The sequence below is a fragment of the Chiloscyllium plagiosum genome, chromosome 12 (genome assembly GCF_004010195.1).
Source record: "Chiloscyllium plagiosum isolate BGI_BamShark_2017 chromosome 12, ASM401019v2, whole genome shotgun sequence".
Classification (NCBI taxonomy): Eukaryota; Metazoa; Chordata; class Chondrichthyes; order Orectolobiformes; family Hemiscylliidae; genus Chiloscyllium; species Chiloscyllium plagiosum.
In genome coordinates this window covers 67610411-67632872 of record NC_057721.1, presented here as the reverse complement: position 1 = coordinate 67632872, position 22462 = coordinate 67610411, and the positions used below count along the sequence as shown (strand labels likewise).

At 40.5% G+C, this 22462-nt stretch overlaps 1 protein-coding gene across 8 annotated transcripts in view; it reads right to left on the bottom strand.

Annotated features, from left to right (window-relative positions):
- The window catches only part of erg (ETS transcription factor ERG), a 262777-nt gene that overhangs the window by 40214 nt on the left and 200101 nt on the right, over positions 1-22462 (bottom strand). For all 8 annotated transcript variants that reach the window (XM_043701331.1, XM_043701336.1, XM_043701330.1 and 5 more), the window contains one exon: positions 2170-2321. In XM_043701331.1, the coding sequence (XP_043557266.1) occupies positions 2170-2321 (152 nt within the window). The remainder of the gene's footprint in view (positions 1-2169; positions 2322-22462) is intronic.

Below are 22462 nucleotides of genomic sequence, written 5' to 3'. Positions count from 1 at the left end.
AGTCCCGGAGCAGGGAGTAGAGTGAGTCCCGGAGCAGGGAGTAGAGAGAATCCCGGAGTGGGGAGCAGAGAGAGTCCCGGAGCCGGGAGCAGAGCTGAGTCCCGGAGCGGGAAACAGAGAGAGTCCCGGAGCAGGGATGAGAGTGAGTCCCGGAGCAGGGAGTAGAGAGAATCCTGGAGTGGGGAGCAGAGAGAGTCCCGGAGCGGGGAGCAGAGAGAGTCCCGGAGCGGGGAGTAGAGTGAGTTCGGGAGGGGGGAGTAGAGAGAGTCCCAGAGCGGGTAGCAGGGAGAATCCTGGAGTGGGGAGCAGAGCCAAGTCCTGGAGCGGGGAGCAGAGTGATTCCCGGAGCGGGGAGTAGAGAGAGTCCAGGAGCCAGGATCAGAGTGAGTCCTGGAGCGGGGAGCAGAGACAGTCTAGGAGCCGGGATCTGAGTGAGTCCCGGAGTGGGAAGCAGAGTGATTCCCAGAGCGGAGAGCAGAGAGAGTCCTGGAGCAGAGCGGGTCCCGGAGCAGGGAGCAGTGCTGAGTCCCGGAGCAGGGTGCAGAGCGTGTTTGGGAGCAGAGCGAGACCCAGAGCAGGGATCAGTGCTGAGTCCCGGAGCAGGGAGAAGAGTAGTCCTGGACGGAGACCAGCCTGTGGAGACAGCATGGTCTCATGTTCTGAAGCCCAGCAGGCATGGACTCGTGTTGGAAAAGGACTATAGGACTATAACTTGAGTACTTTATAGACATTTTTTATTCTCATTCTGGACTTTTAAACTCTGTATTTACATGTCAATTTTTTTTTTACTATTTCAACACTGTGACAACACTTTAAATATCTGTACCAAGAAACCCTGTACCTAAGATGGTGCTGACAGGTGACACTACAAACTTTTCACTGCACACATTCGAGTGCACATGACAATAACAGCTATTCATTCATTCTAAACTTTCATTCTTTCCACTTGTTCTTAAGATTCTGTACCTAGATACTTGTACCTCAGGTGGCACCTGTTGTGGCGATATTATCACCTTTTCACTGTATTCCTGTACTTTGGTATGTGAAAATAAAAGCAAATCAAATCAAATTTACAAAAATACTTAAACGAGCTGGTTCCTCCCTCCTTCTCTATCCTTTTCTTCTAGAAAATCCAGGTAGAAATAGTGATCTATGTAGAGATTAGAAATAATGGTCTGTGTAGAGATTAGAATTTGTCTGTCCTAATTCAGAGTCAGCTTCTTAGGGTTTCTGTTGGGGAGATTTCGGGAAAAAAATGTGATCAGACTGTGAAATCACGAGGTCATTCACATCACACCCCAACAACCTTTACTAAAGTTCATTGCAAATGCAAAAAAGCCAGGGGACATAGAATCTTTGTACATTTTTAAGGCAGTGATAAATAGATTCTTGATTACCAAGTGGATGAAAGATTATTGGAGATATGCATGAAAATATGATTTGGGAGTTCTGATGTTGGACTGTGGTGGACAAGGTCAGAAAAAGTCAAGATTAGAGTGGTGCTGGAAAAGCACAGCAGGTCAGGCAACATCTGAGGAGCAGGAAAATCGACGTTTCATGCAAAAGCCCTTCATCAGGAATCAGGTCAGAAAAAGCACAACATCAGCTTATAGTCCAACAGGTTTATTTGAAATCACAAGCTTTCGGAGCGCTGCCCCTTCGTCTGGTGAAAGCTTTGAAAGCTTGTGATTTCAAATAAACCTGTCGGACAATAACCTGGTGTCGTGTGACCTCGGAACTTGCATGAAAATAGAGTTGAGGTTAAAATCGGATCAAGCGCCCTATGTATTTGTCTCCAAATCAATGCCTCCCTGCTCCCCAGCCACACCTCCAAACACAGACACATTCATGGCTTTAATATTCCTTTAATTATAGGAACTGAATTAGGCCATTTGGTTATGGGCTGGGGATGCCAAACAACAAGAAAAGGAAATGCATCAGCATACATCCCTTTACATAATCAGAGGCAAATACGATAAGAGCACTGCTTGACCACAAATGTGATCCTACGTATCTTGCACACTTGCTCATGTTTGACTTGATCCATCTCGCCGCCAGCCCACCCCTCCCTACGGACCTGACCATTTCTAGTTTTGTGTGTATTTCCAAGGTGGCCTGTTCTGCAAGTTAACAGCTACAAGCACAAAGAGTATCCTTTGAAACAATTACCTGCTGGTACAATCACTCTCCGCTCATTAGTCGTCATGTTGGGAGGTGGCACATGCTTCTCCTCCATGTAGCTGCTGTAGCTCATTGGAACGCTGTCGGATCCGCTGACCATCTTCCCCGCTTTCGCTACGCTGCAGTGTTCTGGTGAATTTCTGTGCGAGTGAAAAGGTTGTGTGAAAAAAAAAACCAATGGAATATTTACAAGCCAAATGCAGGTGTTATGCGGCTGGGGTACCTGGGGGTGGCTGGGGAGGAGAAGGAGCTTGGCATTGCACAAGAACATATAGCCCTCCATAATCTCTCTCTCTCACACACACACACAAATGCACACACTTCAGTGTTCAATAGAATGAATGTTTTATTATGTGGTGTGCATTTCACATCCCTTTAAACAACAGATGCATTGCATAAAATTCCATGCAGGGGGTTCTTTTGGCAGAACAAAATGTTAGTGATTTGGGGTCTGCAAGGGGCACGAAACAATTTAACGAGGTTACGTTTGGCAAAGGCAACATGTGATGTAGTGATCAAGTTTTGCTCAGTGAAATAGTGATTCAGTGACTGGAATGAATAAGCTCCCTACCTGAGTGCCAATTTGACAACACAATTTCAAAGTTATCAGTCACTGCATCATCCTTTTATCCTGTTTATGGCAAAGTTCCAATTTTAACCCCAGCTGATGAGAAAAGGGGAATAAGGGACATTTAGACAGCAGCAGCGTAGTGCATACCTTGCCAATTTGCTCCTGCCAGACACATTTGAGTGGTGTTTGGGATCTTGGGCCCAGACTGGACGACAATCTCATTAATGTGCCACAGAGTGATGTCAAATTAACTCTCACCATGATTCGTTTAGGCCGTGGTGTGTGATGGGAACTTGACATGCTTCTGCCAGGTGAGAAGGAGCAGCAAAGCCCAAACCAGAGTTAAGAATCAATGAAGTTAATTGGCTTTTTCAGAGGATTCTCTATGGGCTATGTGGAAGAGGAATGCTTCTTCCAATCCCACAAGGAAAGTTTTGGCATTTCTTGCCCCAGATATGCTCCCTCTGCCTATAATTCCGCGCAGAGATCACTTCTCTGCCACCTAATCACACACTATTGACCGGATCGATTGGAGCTGTTACCTCGGCGACTTATTGGTAGTGCCCTGACATATTACCTCCACCCATTCACCAACTCCCTATTGTTCCTGGTAGGTTCAGGTGGGAGTTGGGTTCTGTACTTTGGTAATAAGGCCTCGATGTTAAAATGGCCTGGAATAATTTACCACTTCACCCCACTAACTTCATACTGGGCACTCTCCCCAGTAGCTTAACAACTTTTAGAGTTGAAAGTGAGCACTGCAGATGCTGGAAATCAGAGCTGAAAATGTGTTGCTGGAAAAGCGCAGCAGGTCAGGCAGCATCCAGGGAACAGGAGAATTGACGTTTCGGGCATAAGCCCTTCTTCAGGATTCCTGAAGAAGGGCTTATGCCCGAAACGTCGATTCTCCTGTTTCCTGGATGCTGCCTGACCTGCTGCGCTTTTCCAGCAACACATTTTCAACTTTTAGAGTTGCCTTCCAATTCTCTTGAACATGCCAACTGTTGCTTTGGTCAAATTCTTTGTGCAATCTATCTATATCTCACCTTCCTTAACAAACGGAATTGCTATAATTCATGCAAGTGCCTCACAATGTTACAGACTAGTCCAGACCCCCTCAAAATATTTTAAGAAGGTAGCCTCAACCCTAACTTTTTCTTATTGTAAAAGCAGATGTGAAGTGTCTGTTCCAAATGCAATTTGACTGGTCACACTACTCGACATTAAGCATAATACAACTTACTTAAACACTGTAGTTAAAATATAACCAAAGAAAGAGGAATTTCGAATAATTTAGCCCTATTGGAAACTTACCAGAATAATAGATACAGTAACTATTACTAATTAACAGTTCCAATATCATAACATCTCGTAAATAAAGCCCTTGGCAAAAAAGGAAAATTCAGACACAGATTCTCACATGCAGTTCTCCAATCCAGGAGGAAAAACCATGAATAGATAATTCAGACAGATTAGCAGCAACCTTCACTGAAGCTTCAAACTCTGTTGACACCCCAATAGCTTCTGCTTCTAAAGAACAACCAAGGCCTCCAAGCTGTTTAATCAAGTTGTCTTAACTAGCTAGCTTGGCACCTCTCATTCAATTTCTCTCTTAAAGGAAACCAGGACAAAGTAACTTCTTAAAGCTACAGCATCATCACAAACTTGTAGTCTTACGTCACTTCTGAACCGAATGGCATTCTCAACAATACCCATACATGTGAGCCTTCTAAAACAAAAAAAAAGAATAGAATTCAGTTCAGGGATTATGAAGTCAATTGTTATGATTAGGATATTTTCAGAAATGTCCTGACAGGAATTAAAATTCAAATTAATGTAAATAAATCACAGTTCTTCAATTGATTACTACAATGACATCAAAGTAATTGATGAAACAATTTCCTTTCATCCAATTCCCTTCTGAAGGATAAGAGCATCAACAGCATTTAATAGTGTCATGGGTTCCCCCACAAGTAACATATCATGATTACTGGGAGGTTTCTGTTTCTTTCAATATCATTACCATAAGAAAATCTTCAAAGTCACTATTTAAAGACATCATAGTAGTACAAACATCATCTCATAATTATAGCCTTGCCAGAAGCAAATTTTAAAATGCTGTTATTAATGAGGCCATCAAGTGTTTTGCTGTACAACTCACCAGCCTGGAAAGTGGGATAGAGCAGAAACTCATGGCTATAGTGAGACCTGCAAACCTGGAGCTCCGAGAGACCAAACACCTGTTTATCTCAGACTTAAAGACATTCAATGACGGAACATCTACAAGCCTCTGGCGTTGAGAATTCCAAAGATTCTTAACGTTTTGAATGAAAAATTTACTCTCCGTCTTAGCACAGCCAGAGATTTTAGCATTCAGCGAATCTGAGCTGTGGAGTATTGTCAGGATCCATGAGCCTGATGCATTGCCTCATACCACGATGTGTAAAAAAAACTCTAGATTACATCTGTTAAATGGGCTTTCAGGGGATCTCTTTCATTTCTGCAAAAGTGAAATGAGTCACCATTAATATAAGTCTCTCAGTTGCCAAATGCCATTGACATCAATGGAATGCAATCGAGTTGTAAATACTCTAATACTGCTCATGATTTGGAGATGCCGGTGTTGGACTGGGGTGTACAAAATTAAAAATCACACAACACCAGGTTATAGTCCAACAGGTTTAATTGGAAGCACACACTAGCTTTCAGAGCGACACTCCTTCATCAGGTGATAGACTATCACCTGATGAAGGAGCGTCGCTCCGAAAGCTAGTGCTTCCAATTAAACCTCTTGGACTATAACCTGCTGTTGTGTGATTTTCAACCTAATACTGCTCATATTACATTATCAGCCCCAGTTAAAATTAGCCCCATGAACGAGCATAATTTTAATAAAAACCTATGATTACTGGTCAGAGAATTGAATATTGGTAACCATTCTGCATGCAATACATACTGACGATAGCTTTTCGAATAGAGTGAATGAAAATTTTGCACCTGTTCATCTCTGAAGAAGGGCTTATGCCCGAAACGTCGATTCTCCTGTTCCCTGGATGCTGCCTGACCTGATGCGCTGTTCCAGCAACACATTTTCAGCTCTGATCTCCAGCATCTGCAGAGCTCACTTTCTCCACCTGTTCTTCTCATCAACCCCAATGTAAAATGTGCAAGTAACGCTCCATCAAAATGCACAGCAGTGGTGAAACAAGATGCTTTGGGCACAAATAAAATGCTGTTTCCTTCCAGTCGGTGGAATTGCTTGATTGCTATGATCAAGATTGGCAAAGCCAATTGGGTTAAACGCCCTCAATGGCTGAAAGCAATAGTTATCCTGAAGGCCTGGCCAAGTGTGAGTGTCTCTGGTTTATATTGTCACCAGCAATTTGAGTCTGTTCCGTATGAAAAGGGTAACATTTCAATGTTTATATAAAAAAGATCCTTGAGCAGCAGCTTGTTGGAATCATGCCGTGCATTCACAGGATGGCCAACCCTCTGAGACTATCCTAAAATCTCCAGGAATTAATGAATAATTGCCATGGAATTGATGCCAGCAAGCAAGAGAAAAATCATACAGAATTAATAACTGCTTTGCTTTTATTTTCTTTAATGAATTTGTTATACTGGTATTCAAGAAATGATTGAGGGAGGAAAAAGACTGTTTGGGTGGGGCAATTGGAGGTAGGTGGTCATGTGTTGACAAATCCGAGATTATACCCAAGCAGACATAGCCAGACAAACACAAGGAACTCAGATATTTAGCTTGCAGATTACAGCAAGCAGTTAGGAAGGCAAATGGCATGTCACCCTTTTTTTAATGGATTTTGAGTGCAAGAATTAGTAAGTGTTGCTACAACTGTACAGGCCTCTAGTGAGACCTGGAGCACTGCCTGCAGTTTTGGTCTCCATCCTTAAAGAAGAAAGTTCTTGAATTGGGGACAGTACCTTGAAAGTTCACCAGATTGGTTGCTGGGGTAAGATCATTTGGTGATGGAACATGTTATGAATCTTTAGAATTCTCGACCCCAGAGGCTTGCAGATGTTCCATGGTTGAATGTCTTTAAATCTAAGATAAACAGGTGTTTGGTCTCTCGGAGCTCCAGGATTGTAGCTCATTTGGTGATAGACTGAGTAACTTAAAATTAAATTAAAAGAGTGAGATGTAATCTTATAAATTCATATGAGATTCTACTTGGAACTTAACTGGGTAGATACTGCCGAAGTTGTATCCCTAGCTGGGGAATCTAGATCATGGGGACACAGTCTCAAGATAAGGGATTAATCATTTAGGGCTGAGATGATGGAGTAATTTTTACACTGTTGCAAATCTTTGGAATTTTCTATAACAGAGCTTTGTAGATATTGCATCGTTGAAATATTTAAGGCTGAGTAAGATAAGTTTCTGGTCTGTCAGTGAATTACAGGGTATTGAGAGTGAGCACAAAAGTGAAGTTGACGTCCAAGATCAGTTGTGAACATTTTGACTGGTGGAGAAGGCCCAACAGGCCTAAATGGTTTACTCCTATTTCTATGTCTTATGAGAAATGGGGAAGTGGTGGTAATGTCAGTAGACAAGTAATCCAGAGCCTCAGGCTAATGTGTGGGGACATGGGTTCAAATCCTAATGTGACAGACAGTCAAATTTGAATTCAATTAAAAACAATACTAGCCTAATGACAACCATACACAATGGAAAGCAATGGCCTAGCGATATTATTGCTGGACTGTTAATCCAGAAATCCAGGGAATATTCTGGGACCCAGGCTCAAATCACATCATGGCAGATGATGCATCTTGAATACAATAAAAACCTGAAATCAAGGGTCTAATGATGACCATGAATTCATTGTTAATTTTTGGGAAAAAAACCCATCTGGTTCACTAATGAGCTTTAGGAAAGTTCTTTGAGTCACTACATGTGACTCCAGACCCACTGCAATGTAGTTGACTCTTAACTGCCCTCGAGGATGGGCAATAAATGCTGACCCAACCAGTGAGGCCCATGAATGAATGAAAAAAAATTAGTGATAATGCCATAAAAATAACCCATCTGGTTCACTAAATTTCTTCAGGAAGACATTCTGGCATTTGGACTTTAAACGGTGCCAGATTCAGAGCAAAGTGGTTTACTCTTAATCACCATCTAGCTGAACATCAACTGCTGGCCTAGCCAGTGACACCCATGTCCCATTACTGAATAGAAAGAAAAAAAGTGAAAGATACAGGAGATTTCAGTTCCATGTCATATATAACTTCAGACAGCTAGCAAATGATTTGAAAATGATTTCCAAACACTTGTATATCCTTGAAAATGCACGATTCTGTGGAAATTGAGTAGTTGCAACAACCCATGTGTGCAATGCAGACAGAAATCAAACCTAAATGAATCTCTTTTCATTAAAGCAGGGAGCTTTGGTCAGTATCCAGCAATATCTCCATGCTGAAAGTTGATTCCAATCAGTGACTTCTCCCTGTAACTTTGAAACTTTGAGTCATGTGTAACAGTTTGCATTGACTGAGCATTGATTGAAATCAAGACCCTCCTCCAGCCTCAGATATTGGGGTACAACCGATTCTCCTCCATTCACTTGATAATATGCATTAGAGGTGAGTTGGGTTTTTTTTTCCTAAGCCTAAAATTGGAGGAGGATTGGGGTGAGACAGGCCTCAGTTCTGATGTTTGGTTTGTTACTGCTGAAATCACATAAAATAACACTTCAATATAACACTATCATATTCTAAGTGGAAAGAATTGCCTTCTAGTTAAAATAAATACAGATTTCTGGTTCTTCAGTATGAAGTTTAGACATTTCCCTACAGCCCATTTATAAACAAGACTGTCTGGTTCAAAACTTGAGCCAATGGCAGGCATAGAGCAGAATGGTGCTGCAGAATGCCCAGAGGAATGCACAGTTAAAAAATGCTTGCTGTTATGTGCCAATGGAGGTCTGTGCCTCTAGACAGCCCACTAACAACTCACTGAAAAGAATCTGATTTGTTTCCATATGAATGAAATTGGCCGCAGCCAATTTCTGACCTGATTCATGATGGATCTGACATCGTTGACTTTGGCCAGTTGAGACAGTGGGAAATGCTGGTGCTGAGATGTTCAGTTAAATTAGAAAACAGACTTATTGATTTTTCATGCCATAGTTTTGTGAAGCAACAATCCAAAATTTGAAAACCTAAAACCTATTTACTTATAATTGCCATGAGTACTGCTAAGTCCAAACAAGGTCAGAAATCAGTGCTTGAGATTTGGGGAGAGATTTAGGTTTCAGGGGGATTGCACTAAGTCATGTACTTTCAATTAGCATGTGGCCTTCAGCTGGCCTCACTGCTCCTTTTCCATTTCCTGACATCAGCCTATTTAGCCGCTCTTCACAGAGATGTTGCATGTTTATACACAGTGCCACTCACTTTCAGAACTGACTGCTCCTCTCCCTGCCTGAGGTGCTGAAATTTCATTTCAAGGCCCTGGCGTTTTCACTGCCACAGGAATGTTTTGAATCAGTCCTGCTTTGAAATGTTCCCATAAATCTCCCAATAACAGATGACAAACGCTGCTGAAGAATCCAGATGAGTACCGATGCAACAAGAACAGAAATTGCTGGAAAGTCTCAGCAGGTCTGGCCCCATCTGTGGAGAGAAACTGGAGTCCAGTGACTCTTCTTCAACACTGATGCAGCTACTCAAGCAGTACCCAAGCAAGCCTGCCTTCCACTTTTACCTCAGATTGCAACCTTCTTTATGTTTGTGTTGCTCTCAGAAGTGACAGCACCTCCAAAACTATTCAGGAAAAATTACCTTTTTCTTAGACAAGGTCAGCTGGGACTTTCTTAAAGAGCTGTAATGGAAATCCTGTCATTGCTGTATTCACCTTCAGCCGGAACTTTGAATAGACGTAGACTATTTCGCCCTTTGAACCTGTTTGATCAATCAATTCGCTCATGGATGATTTGTACCTTGACTCCATTATCTGCCTTTGCTCTGTATCATTTGATACCCCTACCTAACAAAAATGTATCAGGTCAGTTTTTGGGGATGGGAACAAGAATTCCAGATTTCCCCTATTTTTTGTATAAAGACGTGTTTCCTGATTTCACTGCTCACAGAATCATAGAATCCCTGCAGTATGGAAACAGGTCATTTGGCCCATCAAGTCCAATCTGAGTCTCCAAAGAGCATATTATCCAGACTCAGCTCCTACCCTATTCCTGTAACTCTGCGTTTCCCTGGCTAATTCATGTAGCCTGCACATCCCTCGACACTATGGGTAATTTAGCATGGCCAATCCACCTAACCTGCATATCTTTGGAGTGTGGGAGGAAACCAGAGGGGAGAATGTGCAAACTCCACACAGGCTGTTGCCTGAGGGTAGAATCAAACCAAGTCCCTGGCGCTGTGAGGCCATATTGCTAACCACTGAGCCACCATACTGGTTTGTGGATTCTTCAATGAGAAAATAGAAATGATTTACTTGTTTTCAATGAAAGAACATAATAAATAAGAGCAAGAACAGGCTATGTAACCTCACCATCCAGTTCCACCATTTGATAAGACCCCTCATCTCCACTCCATTTTCCATTCTGTCCTGTCTAATGTTTGACTCTCTTGTCAATCTGTTCAACTTGGCCTTGAATATTTTCAATGACTAAACCTTCTATGGATTTTTATAGAAGAACATTCCAAACACTAATGACCCTCTGAGAGAAGAAATTCCTTCTCATCTGTGTCTTAAATGGGAGACCAAACGGTACCAAACTGTGACATCAAACTGTGACTCCGAGTTATAGATTCTTCCGTGAGAGGAAACATCCATTCACCTTCTTTCCAGTTTCAATCCTATTGAATTGTGCTATCATTTTAAAGATTTTAATTATCTCTCTTCCAGATCTCTACAATAACTTAACACTCCAAACTCTGCTATTAGTCTGTGCTGCATTCTCTACCAGGTCAATTTATCTTTCCTGAGATATAGTATCCAAATGAGTGCAATCAGATGACACTCAGCTCCCGTGCAACTGAAACATTGCACCTTTACTTTTGAATTTCAGTCCCCTTCAGATAAAAGCCCCTTTCCTCCAGCTGTTTCAAATACCTTTTGTACTTATACGCATTAGCTTTTAACAATTTGTGAATCTAGACACTTAAAAGTCTTTGTTCCTCCCACCTACACAAATTAATATGTACACTAACAGCTTAATGTTCTCACCTTGACACTTTTAGATATGGAAATAATTTTGCACAATTGGAGCATCACAGAGCACTTAACCTCACCCTAACTTTTATTGGTATGGATCATTCAGGTCAGCTTCTAATCAATGATTAATTCTAAAGATATTAATGAGAAGTTCCTGGGATCTTTCATGCTGATACCATGTTCTAAAGGAGATTGATGAACCTTTTCTTACTTTAGATATCCTCGTCCAGTCATGGAAATTCCACTTGTTGGTACTCATTTGATGTTATTCAGGCTCTGAATTCATTATCAAGATCAGAGGATTGTGAAAGGAGGTCTACAGCTTGGAAGCATTCAGCCTTGCTCCTAACCTGATGTTCTAAAGGAGCTTATTGGTGAAACAGCTGAAGGTGGTCTGGATGCAGCTTGCATCTATCATGAACTCCTGTAACAGTGCCCTGGAGCTGTGAAGATGGGCCTCTGACAACTCCAACCATCCTTCTTGTCTTCAGGTGTGACTTCAGCCACTGGAGAATTTTCCCTTTGACCCTCACTTCAGCTTTATTTGTGCTTTTTTTTGCAACGACGGTCTGAAATTTTACTTTGAAGTGCTGCTTTTGACCTCCTGTGGATCTATGCTGACAAACCCTTATTGTCTTCACTGGCAATGAACTTGGTTTCATTCAGAGTATAACTATTGTTGTTAGTGTCAGGTTTGGCTCAGTGAATCAACATTGAATGAGAAAGTTATTCTGTCCAAAGTGCCATTCTGGAGAACTGTCACCAAATCCATGCTGACTGTCCAGTACTGAGGGTGTGGTGCACTGATGGAAGTGCTGATCTTTAGTTGAGTCATTAAAGAATATCCGCATCTACTCCATCAGATGAATGCAAAAGATATTTTGACACTACTTGAAGAAGAATAAAAGATGTTCTTGCTGTCTTGGTCATTATTTATCCATTAACGAGTATGATAAAAGCAGATTATCTAATGATGATCTCATAGCTGTTAACAGGGCCTTTGCTGTTTGCAGTATGACTGCGTCCTTCCTAAATTATAACAATAACAGCACTTCAAAAGTGTTATATAAGGGTGTTAAGACCATGGAAAAACCTTGTGATGATGTCACAGAGTTGCTTCCCAGACGGCATAAATAGCACAGCATGGGTGGAGATAGATGGAGGATGAAATATCAGTAGAGTTCTGGGATCATAGTTATTAGATTTGAAGAGAGAAGCACATGTAGATAACAATCTCTGAACAATCTGGTGCATCTCAGATTATTGTGTATAGTTATATATAGTGTTACAACACAATAATCAGAATTTTCCAGAAGCCTAACTATGAAGAAAGTTCTTGAACTCTTCAGTCTTGACTCAAACTCTCAGGTGCACCACAAGACCAATGAAAAAAGAAAAAGTATGTACAAGTAGTTGCCTGTAAGGTGCTTTAGGATATTAGAGCAAATGTGTGAGAATGAGACTCATTCCTGATGAAGGGCTTATGTCCAAGACGTCGATTCTCCTGCTCCTCGGATGCTGCCTGACCTGCTGTGCTTTTCCACCACCACACTCTCGACTCTGATCTCCAGCATCTGCAGTCCTCACTTTCTCCTGCTTTAGGAAATCAGGAGACTATGAAAGACACTACATACCCCATCTTTCAAACCCACAATCTCTAACACTCAGAAGGACATGTGCAGCAGATACACTGGGTACACATCACCTACAAGCTCCGCCTCCAACTTACACACCATCCTCACTTGAAACTATATTGTGTTTTTTCACTGTTGATGGGTCAATATCAGGGAACCCCTTTCCTAACAACAACAGAGTGTTCCTACAGCCTAAGGACTGCAGTGGCTCAAGATGGTAGTTCATCACAACTTTCTCCAGGACAGTTGGGGTTGGGCATCAACATTGTGCCAACCAGCCACATCTGCATCACATGATCAAATAAAAAAAACAAGTTCTTTCCTCTCCTTTTGACAATAATGCCTGTCCTTTCATCTCAAGCACTTATGTAATAATGATTACATTCACTACAACAATTCTGGGATCTTTAAACATAACAGGCCAAATTTATTCAAGTTTAATTAAAAGAACTTTTAGCCTTTTTAAAAACTTAGCATATTGTTAATGCTTTTAGGTCATGTTAAGAGCTATTCTATTAATGAGAGGGTAGCGCTGATTTGGATTGAGTTCACAGTGAGTCAAGTATTTATTGATACAGATGAATTTTGAGATGAACCCTGTAAGTTGTAGGAGAACAGCACAGTTAACACAAGATGAAAATCCACCTCGGTGCAATAATTTTTTATTATTATCTCTTCATATTAGAACTCAAATCTGAACAACCAGACAATGACCTAGTCCCATTCACAATCCTGATTCACCTGCGAAGGACAAACATTGCTTCAACCTGCAGCACCATCTGGAGGTTATACATTGAATATTCCAGTGCATTATGACTGCTGGGCTTTTAACGTTTTTAACCAATTTATTTTAAATGTTGTATGAATGTATTAGTAAGTATGCTAACTCTATCTTTTTTTGCAATATTGAGCAACAAGAGGCGTAGAATAGGAATGTTAATTATTCTCAAATTGAAAACATTTACTAGTCAACTTCCTGCAGTTTTGCTGGGAGTGATCTTTGGTGTCGGAGAATGGTTGCGATAGTTAGCTCATAAGATGCAGTTGTGTTTTAACTTTTCTTGTCCTTTAATGTCAGAGGTCAGCTACTTCCTCAGGAAAAGTGGACTGCAGAGATATATCCTGAGGCCCATTCAAAGATAACCGCTTCAAAACTCCTGGCTCCAGTTTCTGGATAGAAGCCAGGTTATCCTGATCCAAAAAAAAACAGGATATGACTGGTTTACGTTGTCTTTTTTCAGTCCTTTGAAAGTTTTGAAATGTGAAGGCTGAGGTTAGGGTGGATGTGCTCTAGATGCAAGACTTTAATACTGAAAGAACCAATCTCGGCAATGATCTGGGTCCACAGGATAAACATTCACAGTGATAACCAAGGTAGCCTATCCTTCAGCTGAGAAATTTGGGATTACTTTGGAAAGCTGAAAAGTACCTTGGACCTCATAACCATTCACTCCACCAACACGACAATCCACTGCTATTTCTCATTCCAGAGACATTCAGCACCTAATTGTCTAATGTCTTCTGAAAATATGGTTTCTAACTCACAGGGTACAGATGCATCAACATCAGCAGTCTTCCATTTCTTCAGTTACGTGAACCAAGTCTTGACAATATAGTTTCTAAATTACTCAACTGAAGGGAATCACTACTAACCCTTAGCTCACCTAACAGTCAAGCACTGGTCACTGGAAAGAATTCAGAAGTAGGAATTCTGCCAAATAGAATATTCAACCATGGCTCAGTCATGACACACTTGCCTCTGAGTCAGAAAGTTGTAAGTACTGATAGATTAATCTATAAAATGAGGGCCCGCCTGCCAGCTCAGTAGGATATGAAAGTTCTCACTTTACTATTTTGAAGAGGAGCAAAGGGGTTCTCCATAGCAACCTGGTCAATATTTATCCCGCAGTCAAAGTCACTGAAGCAGATTATCTAGTTGTTGATCTTTATGATTGCAACTGTTCCCAATGGCTATTGCCAAAGTGTAAGAGATCAACTTTGAGAACATCTTCAACTTCAACTCACTCAGTTGTTTCAAATATGGTCTTTCCACCATTGTAATGTGGTTCAAATATTATGAATTGTGATTACACTGAGATCTGTGCATCATGGAGTCTGGCCCTTACTGGACCATTAGTGATCCTGACATACATAGCTTGAAACAATGCTTAGTTCATTGTTAACATACTGGGAGAGAGAAGATTAAAATAAACTGAATATCATTTGGTGTCTTTTTATCAGGTTTGTATTGACCAGCAATGTCCCTGTATATCTGTTCCAGTGTTGTGGAAGATGTTGTGCGCTATGTGTGATGAAATTATTTATTTATTTTCAGTATTTTCAGCTGGCACACATCTACTCACAGTGCACAAAACAATAGCTTTCTCTTCCCCTCATCTGCACACTGGTGATGAATTAACTTTGAGTCAATGTATCTGCAGAGGCAATAATTGCGAATAAATGTCAGCCCCACATTGCAGTGTTTGCAAGCCTTTGGTATCAGTTATTAAAAAAGCAATATACTCAAGGGTTTAACAACATCTACCACAAGAGGCTGAATGAAATGAGTTGTTTTTTACAAGCTGAAGTACAGACTATTGGAGTGAACATGCTCCGTGGTTATCATCAATGAAACATTGCTGAACTCAAGCAGTTGGTAGGTCTCAAAGTACATAGGAGTGCAGGTTCATAGTTCCTTGCAAGTAAAGTTGCAGATAGATAGGATAGTGAAGAAGGTATTTGGTATGCTTGTCTTTATTGGTCAGTGCATTGAGTATAGGCATTGGGAGGTCATGTCATAGTTGTACAGGACACTGGTTAGGCCACTTTTGGAATACTGCATTCAATTTTGGTCTCTCTGCTTTAGGGAGGATGTTGTGAAACTTGGAAGGGTTTTGAAAGATTTACAAAGATGTTGCCAAGGTTGGACGGTTTAAGCTATAGGGAGAGGCTGAATTGGCTGGGGTTGTTTTCTTTGGAGCATCAGGGGTTGAGGGGTGACCTTATAGAGGCTTATAAAATCATGAGGGGCATGGATAGAGTAAATAGGCAAAGTCTTTTCCCCTGGGTGGAGTAGTCCAAACCTGGAGGACATAGGTTTAAGGTGAGAGGGGAAAGATTGAAATGGGACCGAAGGGATAACTTTTTCACACAGAAGGTGGTACGTGATTGGAACAAAGCTGCCAGAGAAAGTGGTGGAGGCTGGTACAATTTCAATATTTAAAAAGCATCTGGGTGGGTATATGAATAGGAACTGTTTAAGAGGGATATGGGCCAAATGCTAGCAAAAAGGACTAGATTAATTTAAGATATCTGATCGGCATGGATGAGTTGGACCGAAGAGTCTGTTTCCGTGCTGTACATCTCTATGACTCTATGACTGTAACTCAACAAATGAAGGTTGTCACACTTCAAACAAAAATGGTGGAGGATTTGAAATCATATGTTAATTCCACGCTAAGTTAAAAATGTCTTCCATCAATTGCATCTGGGGATGTGTAATAAATGTCAACGCTATTGAAGGAATTTTATAAATCTCAATAATTTTTTACATGAGATTCCAGACAATATTGACAGATTACTGGTGAATGGGGCATAATTTCTGTGCATACTGTTGACCAGATTACATGTATAACTAAAGAAGTGCTGTGCTTTGGTCTTGGTCTGGTTACCTCTCAAGAACTATCACTAAAATCATTTTGACATTGCTGTTTGTTGAACCATGTTGCTCCTTATTTCCTAATTCTAAAATCTTTCAATGGCTGCATCAGAATTTGGGATTTCCTGAAGTCATGAAAAATGCTAGATCTTTCTTTCAACACTTAAAAAGAAATGAGACTCTTACTTGTCAATGTGTGGAATAACGAGTGGAACCGCCTTCTCTGATGGTAACATCAATTATAAGAGGCATTACCATGCCTGCTGAGGTAGTTTCACTGCAAATAATGCTGAGGTGTGGGTAAATTCAATCCACACTAAACTGACAGCACTAAACAGCTGAAGCCTCTTTAATGTCTGTTACAATGTCATGACTTGCAAAGGCACTGTACTCAAGGCTTTAAGAGCACAATACATTTAATGCAAGAATTAAATGAGTTGTCAGTTACAAATGGAGGGACAAAAGAGTAGAGTGAATATGTTAGTAAGCATCAACAACACATTAATAACCTTGGCAGGTCTTGAAGTGTGTACAACAGGCCAAGAGTTGGCCTTTCATCTTCTGAGCAAAAAATGGTTGAACAGTTGTAACCTTCTGGCTGGCAATTTTGCCATTCACCCAGACTTGCCGAACATGCATCATCAACCCCACCCTGAGATAAAAATATCCAAAGGTCTGGCTGTCCTTGAATTTCCTCTGTAACAACGGGCCACACCAGCTGGCATTGGTGATCAAGAATGCAGAATTAGCCTAGAAATTTGGGTGGGATTCAAATTTGTCTTTCCTGTCTTTTTTTTCGCTATATGACAAAGACAGGTCAGCTAAGAGGCAGAAATGAGGCTAATTTGGATTTCCGGCCTGTTGTCATAAGTTGGAACTCACCAAACATCTTTTCTGTTTATGGTTGACTCCGTTTTCATAAGGATCTCCATCTATTTCTTATTTCAGCTTCTGGGCAGACTTGTCAGTGGCCTCCTTCCATGTGGCAACCATCTATCCCATATCCTTCCCTCAGCAGCTAACCAAGACAGGCCCAGTTAGGCTGGGCAGCCACCTGACTTTATCATATTTATCTCACTCTGACCTCATGTACTCAAGAAGTGAGAACCCTAAGTCAGTAGTATCTAAGCTTGAAGCAGCAAAGAAGTGATAAAGCTTTTCAGGCTTTTTATGAAAGGAAGAAAAGCTCGTCCTTTCAATTTCACATTGACTTTACATTCCATAAATAGCTTCTGAAGTTTCATTTCAGTTTATGAATTTAGAACACGAGAGGTTCAAGAATCTCCTGCCAACTCAAACATATATTTTCCTGCATACCTAGCATTCTTTATGGACTGATATCCTGAGCTAATTGTTCCTGAAAAAAAGTTGTAGCTTTACATTTTAAATTATATAGCACAAGATTTGAAAATATTGATGCTCCTCAAGTCATCCCTGACAACAAGCCATTGGAATAGCTACATAATTTCAAATGAACATCAACATCTCTGAACTTCTTAACTGATCAATGCTATTCTCATGTTCCAATGGTAATTCTATAGTGCAGAAGGCTGCTATTAGACACATTGTGCCCATGCCAGCTCTTTGAAAGAAGTTTCCAAAGGTTCTCAATTTCTTGCCTTTTCTACTGAACTTCCTGAAGGACTCAGCCTGTGTGATAAACGTTACAGTGTACATCACTACTGGAAATGCTGCAATCTCACATGTGCTTGCTCTCCCATGTACAGCATTGTGGTAAGATGTAGCCCACAGCAAAATAAATTGCTTTATCTACATCATTATTCTCTGTAATTATTACCAAGAGGATGAAACATTATTGAGGATATGCAGGAATGTAGAGTTGAGGTTAAAATCAGATCGACCATGACCTTATTGAGCAGAAGAACAGGCTTGAAGGGCCGAGTGGTCCACTCTTGTTCCTTGTTCATATGTTTGTATCATGGTGCCCATTTACAAACATGAAGGGCTTACAGAGCAAGTGGTGAACTGAATCCACCAACTCCTCTTTCTAGTTTTCTTGTTGCGTTTTCCTGACGTCAATCTCATTTGCTGAGTTTGTTAAGATGGGAAGCTGAGTATTAACAAGACGAATTGGAATGTTAACAAGGTATCGATGCCTGTCTCAAAACGAAAATCCAGTATAAACCTAGTAACATTTGGAAGTTAGTGTATTGGTCATACTGGAGCACAGTTCTGTGGTATCCAAGACAAGTTGAACCAGTATGTATCATTTGCACGTTTAAGTGGTTTTTCCCTCTGGAAATTAGCATTTCACTACTGCCTGGTCACAATCTCACCATGCTGCTTGTAAAAAGCATTAACGATGGCATGAGTTCTTACTGATTTCAAAATGGGCCTGGCCATACTTGCCACACACCTCACCGTTGCCAACACATTTAGGCCCCTACAAGATTCTATCCCTTGTTATTTAATGAAAAACATTCCCATAGATCAAAATATTTTAATATATTTATATTTAATACTATTTTTAATATTTTGGGTGCAAATCAAATAAAGAAAGGATGGTGACTTGTTTTTAAACGTTTACATACGTTCCAGTGGTAGCATGGAAACAGAAGGTTACAACTGATGTAAGGTTGGAGAAACGCACTGGAATAGCTGGGCTGGAGTTAGAAATGAGAGAGACTTAGAAGGCTAAAGACTCCATTGTCTGCAAAAATAGAGGTAACACTGCCTCAGGAACAAAGGAAGCTGGCAAATAATGAGCAGTCATGAAAGTGAGGTCTCCTACATATGGTGCTGCAATACCACTGACTTAGGAATGAAGTAAAATGCAATACAAATAACAAAAGAATGTTATGTGGTTTATTCACCAAGAGAAGGAAATGAAATAAAAAGATCAAAGGAAATCGTGAGGTGATGCTCAAAGTGTTGTTCAGTGAGTACTCTTATAAATAGCTAGAACAAGAAAAGGTTACAGATACTTCAGAATATGGAAGAGAACTGAAGTATTTTCTGTCTACCATTAACTTAGGGGGCTAAATTACAATTGTGTATTCAATTTTAAAAATTACACTTTACCCCATTTTCATTTATTTACTCCTTTTCATTTTCTCTTATTTCCTATCCTCATGATTGCACTCCATCTGTGATTTTCTGCATTGTTACATCCTAGCAGAAACGTTGTACCATTCTGATTCACATAGTGTATTTTCCCTTCCTCCTGTGTCACTGTTATCTGTAGACACTTTAGCTAGCAAGCCCCAGCACTCTAGAATTCTTTACTAGATTTCTCTGCATTGTAACCTCTCGCCCATAACCAAGAATCATGCACCTAATTCTCCCTTGATGCTGTGCCCCTTTGGTCAATTCATCCAAAATTGCCTCTACTCTTTACCCTATGTCCACCACTTCTAGGCAGCACGTGAGACATTTTGTCACAGAAACAGCACAACCTAAATGCAAGTTCTTAAAGGAATAGAAATTACTTGATAAAAATAAATCATGGCCTATCTAGTTCTTCTTCGACACTCCCATAGTTTCTTGACACAACTATGAGGATGTTGACTAATCATTGTGATTAATCTCCATCAGTTAGCAGACAAAAGATTCAAACACAATGTCAGAGACATCACAAAAGGAGAGGAAAATATAGAGACCTATGGGTTCAAAGTCATCAGTTTCCTCCCAGGCAAATTACACTATGCTTATATCCTGTCGGTCATGACTTTTCATTCCCTTTTTACTGTATTTCTGAAAACTGCTATACACAGAGTTTTCGGTGTAGATATAATCTATAACATCAGATCGTCCACTGTATCACCGAGTCCATGGAGTGAGAATTTGGTGAATTGAAAACAAATGACAAGACTCCTTCAGAAACAAATGAACTGTAAGTTGGACAAAACAGTTGCAAAATGATGACTTACATATTCTTCCAGTGATTTCTCCACTTCAATCTTAGAATTCTTTAATCTTAAATCTATTCAACCAGGTCCCTTGTTTGAGAGGGACAAGGAAAATTAGGTTGGGGTTGGGAGAGGGCCCTCATTTCCACAGGCATAAACAGGCAGACACCAGAGATGGTTTGTAGTCAGCCATGAACCTGTCTGTCCCATGTTAGTGAGACACATCCTGACTTTTTGGGTCCAGCACTGTCAGAGCTGGAGAATACTACTGAGGTCAAAGAATTCTGAAATAAGAATCTCTGGGGTTAAAATCATGCCATCTCATATCAGCAACAAAAATCTTTTATTCTGGTATTTTAATGAAAGCATGAGCTCTCATATTTGTAATGGGTTAACTCTTTTGTTAACGAGACAGACCAAGGAATTTTATGAAAATGTATTAATAGGTTTATTATTAACTTTACATGGCAAAATTTGAATCCTGCTTGGTTTCTGAGTTCCAATATTATTTACTGGCACAAAACTTAAAAATGAATTGTTTGATCTTATTAAGATGAGAGCTGTCTGTACTGGAGAATGGAATTTTGTTCCTGTTTCCATAATTATTTCCATAATTCCAGTTCAATCAAGGAGGCCATAAGGATGACTGATGTGGAAAATGGAAAAATTTACACTGTTACACTGGAGAGGGTGGGATTCTGACAAATAACATTGGAGCAGAGCTATGAAAGCCTCACTGTGCTGATGGCCTATGCCCCATCTGAGTTTGGGAATGTTTGATGCTGGCAGTAGCAGGAAAAGGGAGAAACTGCCTTCATGATCATTTGTATCCCCCACTTCAACAAAGCAATAAAACATAGAAATAAAAAAGTAAGTAAAATAAAAGAATCTGCACTCATTTCAATTGAGTACAACTGCATGGGTTGATGTGAAATGGTAAAATCATCACATGCCAGATTGAAACAGTGATTTTCTTTTTAAGATTCAAGTATCTAAGGAATACATGATGAGCAATAGAACCCTGAGAAGCATGTCCAGTGGTCCCTGAGAATATCATGTCAGAGGGTTAATGTGTTTAAGAATGTACATGGGAATGTATATGGTAAAGCATATGCCTTTGTTAGCTAAGGTTTACTGTTTAAGAGCAGGGAATTTATGCTGAAACTTTATAAAAAGTTGTTTAGGGCACAGCTAGAGAATTGTGTGCAGTTCTGGAATCCACATGATAGGTGGGACGTGAATGCATTGGAGAGTGTGCAGAAGAGATTTATCAAAATCCGGCTTAGGCTGGACGGTTTCAGTTAGGAAGAGAGATTGAGCTTATTTTCCTTAAATCAGAGGAGGCTGAGGGGGTGATGATTGAGATGTGTAAAATTATGAGGGGCATAGATAGGGTAGCCAAGAATAAACATTTCCTGGATGGAGGGATCAATGACCAAGGACATAGATATAAGGGCAGAGCAGGAGGTTTCAAAGGAAAGTGAAGAAACATTTTTTTCACTCGGAGGGTGGTGGGAATCTGAAACTCACTGCCTATAAAGGTGGTAGAGACAGAGGCCCTTATAACACTAAAGAAGCATTTAGATGTACTTTTGTAATGCCAAAGTATTCAAGGCTGCACGCCAAGTGCTAGAAAATGGGATTAGAATAGTTAGGTGGCTGGTTTTGACTGGTGCAGAAATGATGGACCAATGGGCTTTCTTTTGTGCTGTAGATCTCTATGACTCTATGGGTCCAGGCTATCTCATTCCTGTTGGCCATGAACCTTGATAGGGTCATTTCTTTACGTGATATTTGTACCACAGATGCTTTGTAAAGCAGCTCAATAAGAGAAAGTTCACCACATCATCAACATCCTTGAGATGATGATGGGGATGCAGCTTCCCATTGACCAGAAGCTGTGCTGGACCGCATTTAAAGATAATGACCACAAGATGAAAGAAGAAGCCATATACACCGGGTCTGACCCACCTACTGATTCCTCAAACTCTTCCCACCATTTACAAATCCCAGTCAGAGGTCTGACAAAATACTCATCACTCGTCGTAACTAGTAGAACACTGAAGAGGCTTGACAATGTCCTGAGATCCCTCTTCCTAACATTAGATTCAATATGTGTCTCTTCCATGATTAACACATCATTCTGAATTCACATTTTCTATAGAATTTCCTGCAACAACTTCAATCCTAATATCCCCTACCATCATGAAGGAATCGAGCAGCAAGGTCACGGAAGCATGTTCATGTCTAGGTTCCCCTCCTACCTTCACAATCCTCACTTGGACATAGATTTCCATTTCTTTATAGTGGCTTGGTCAATGTCTGAAATCTATCAACTAAATATCCACC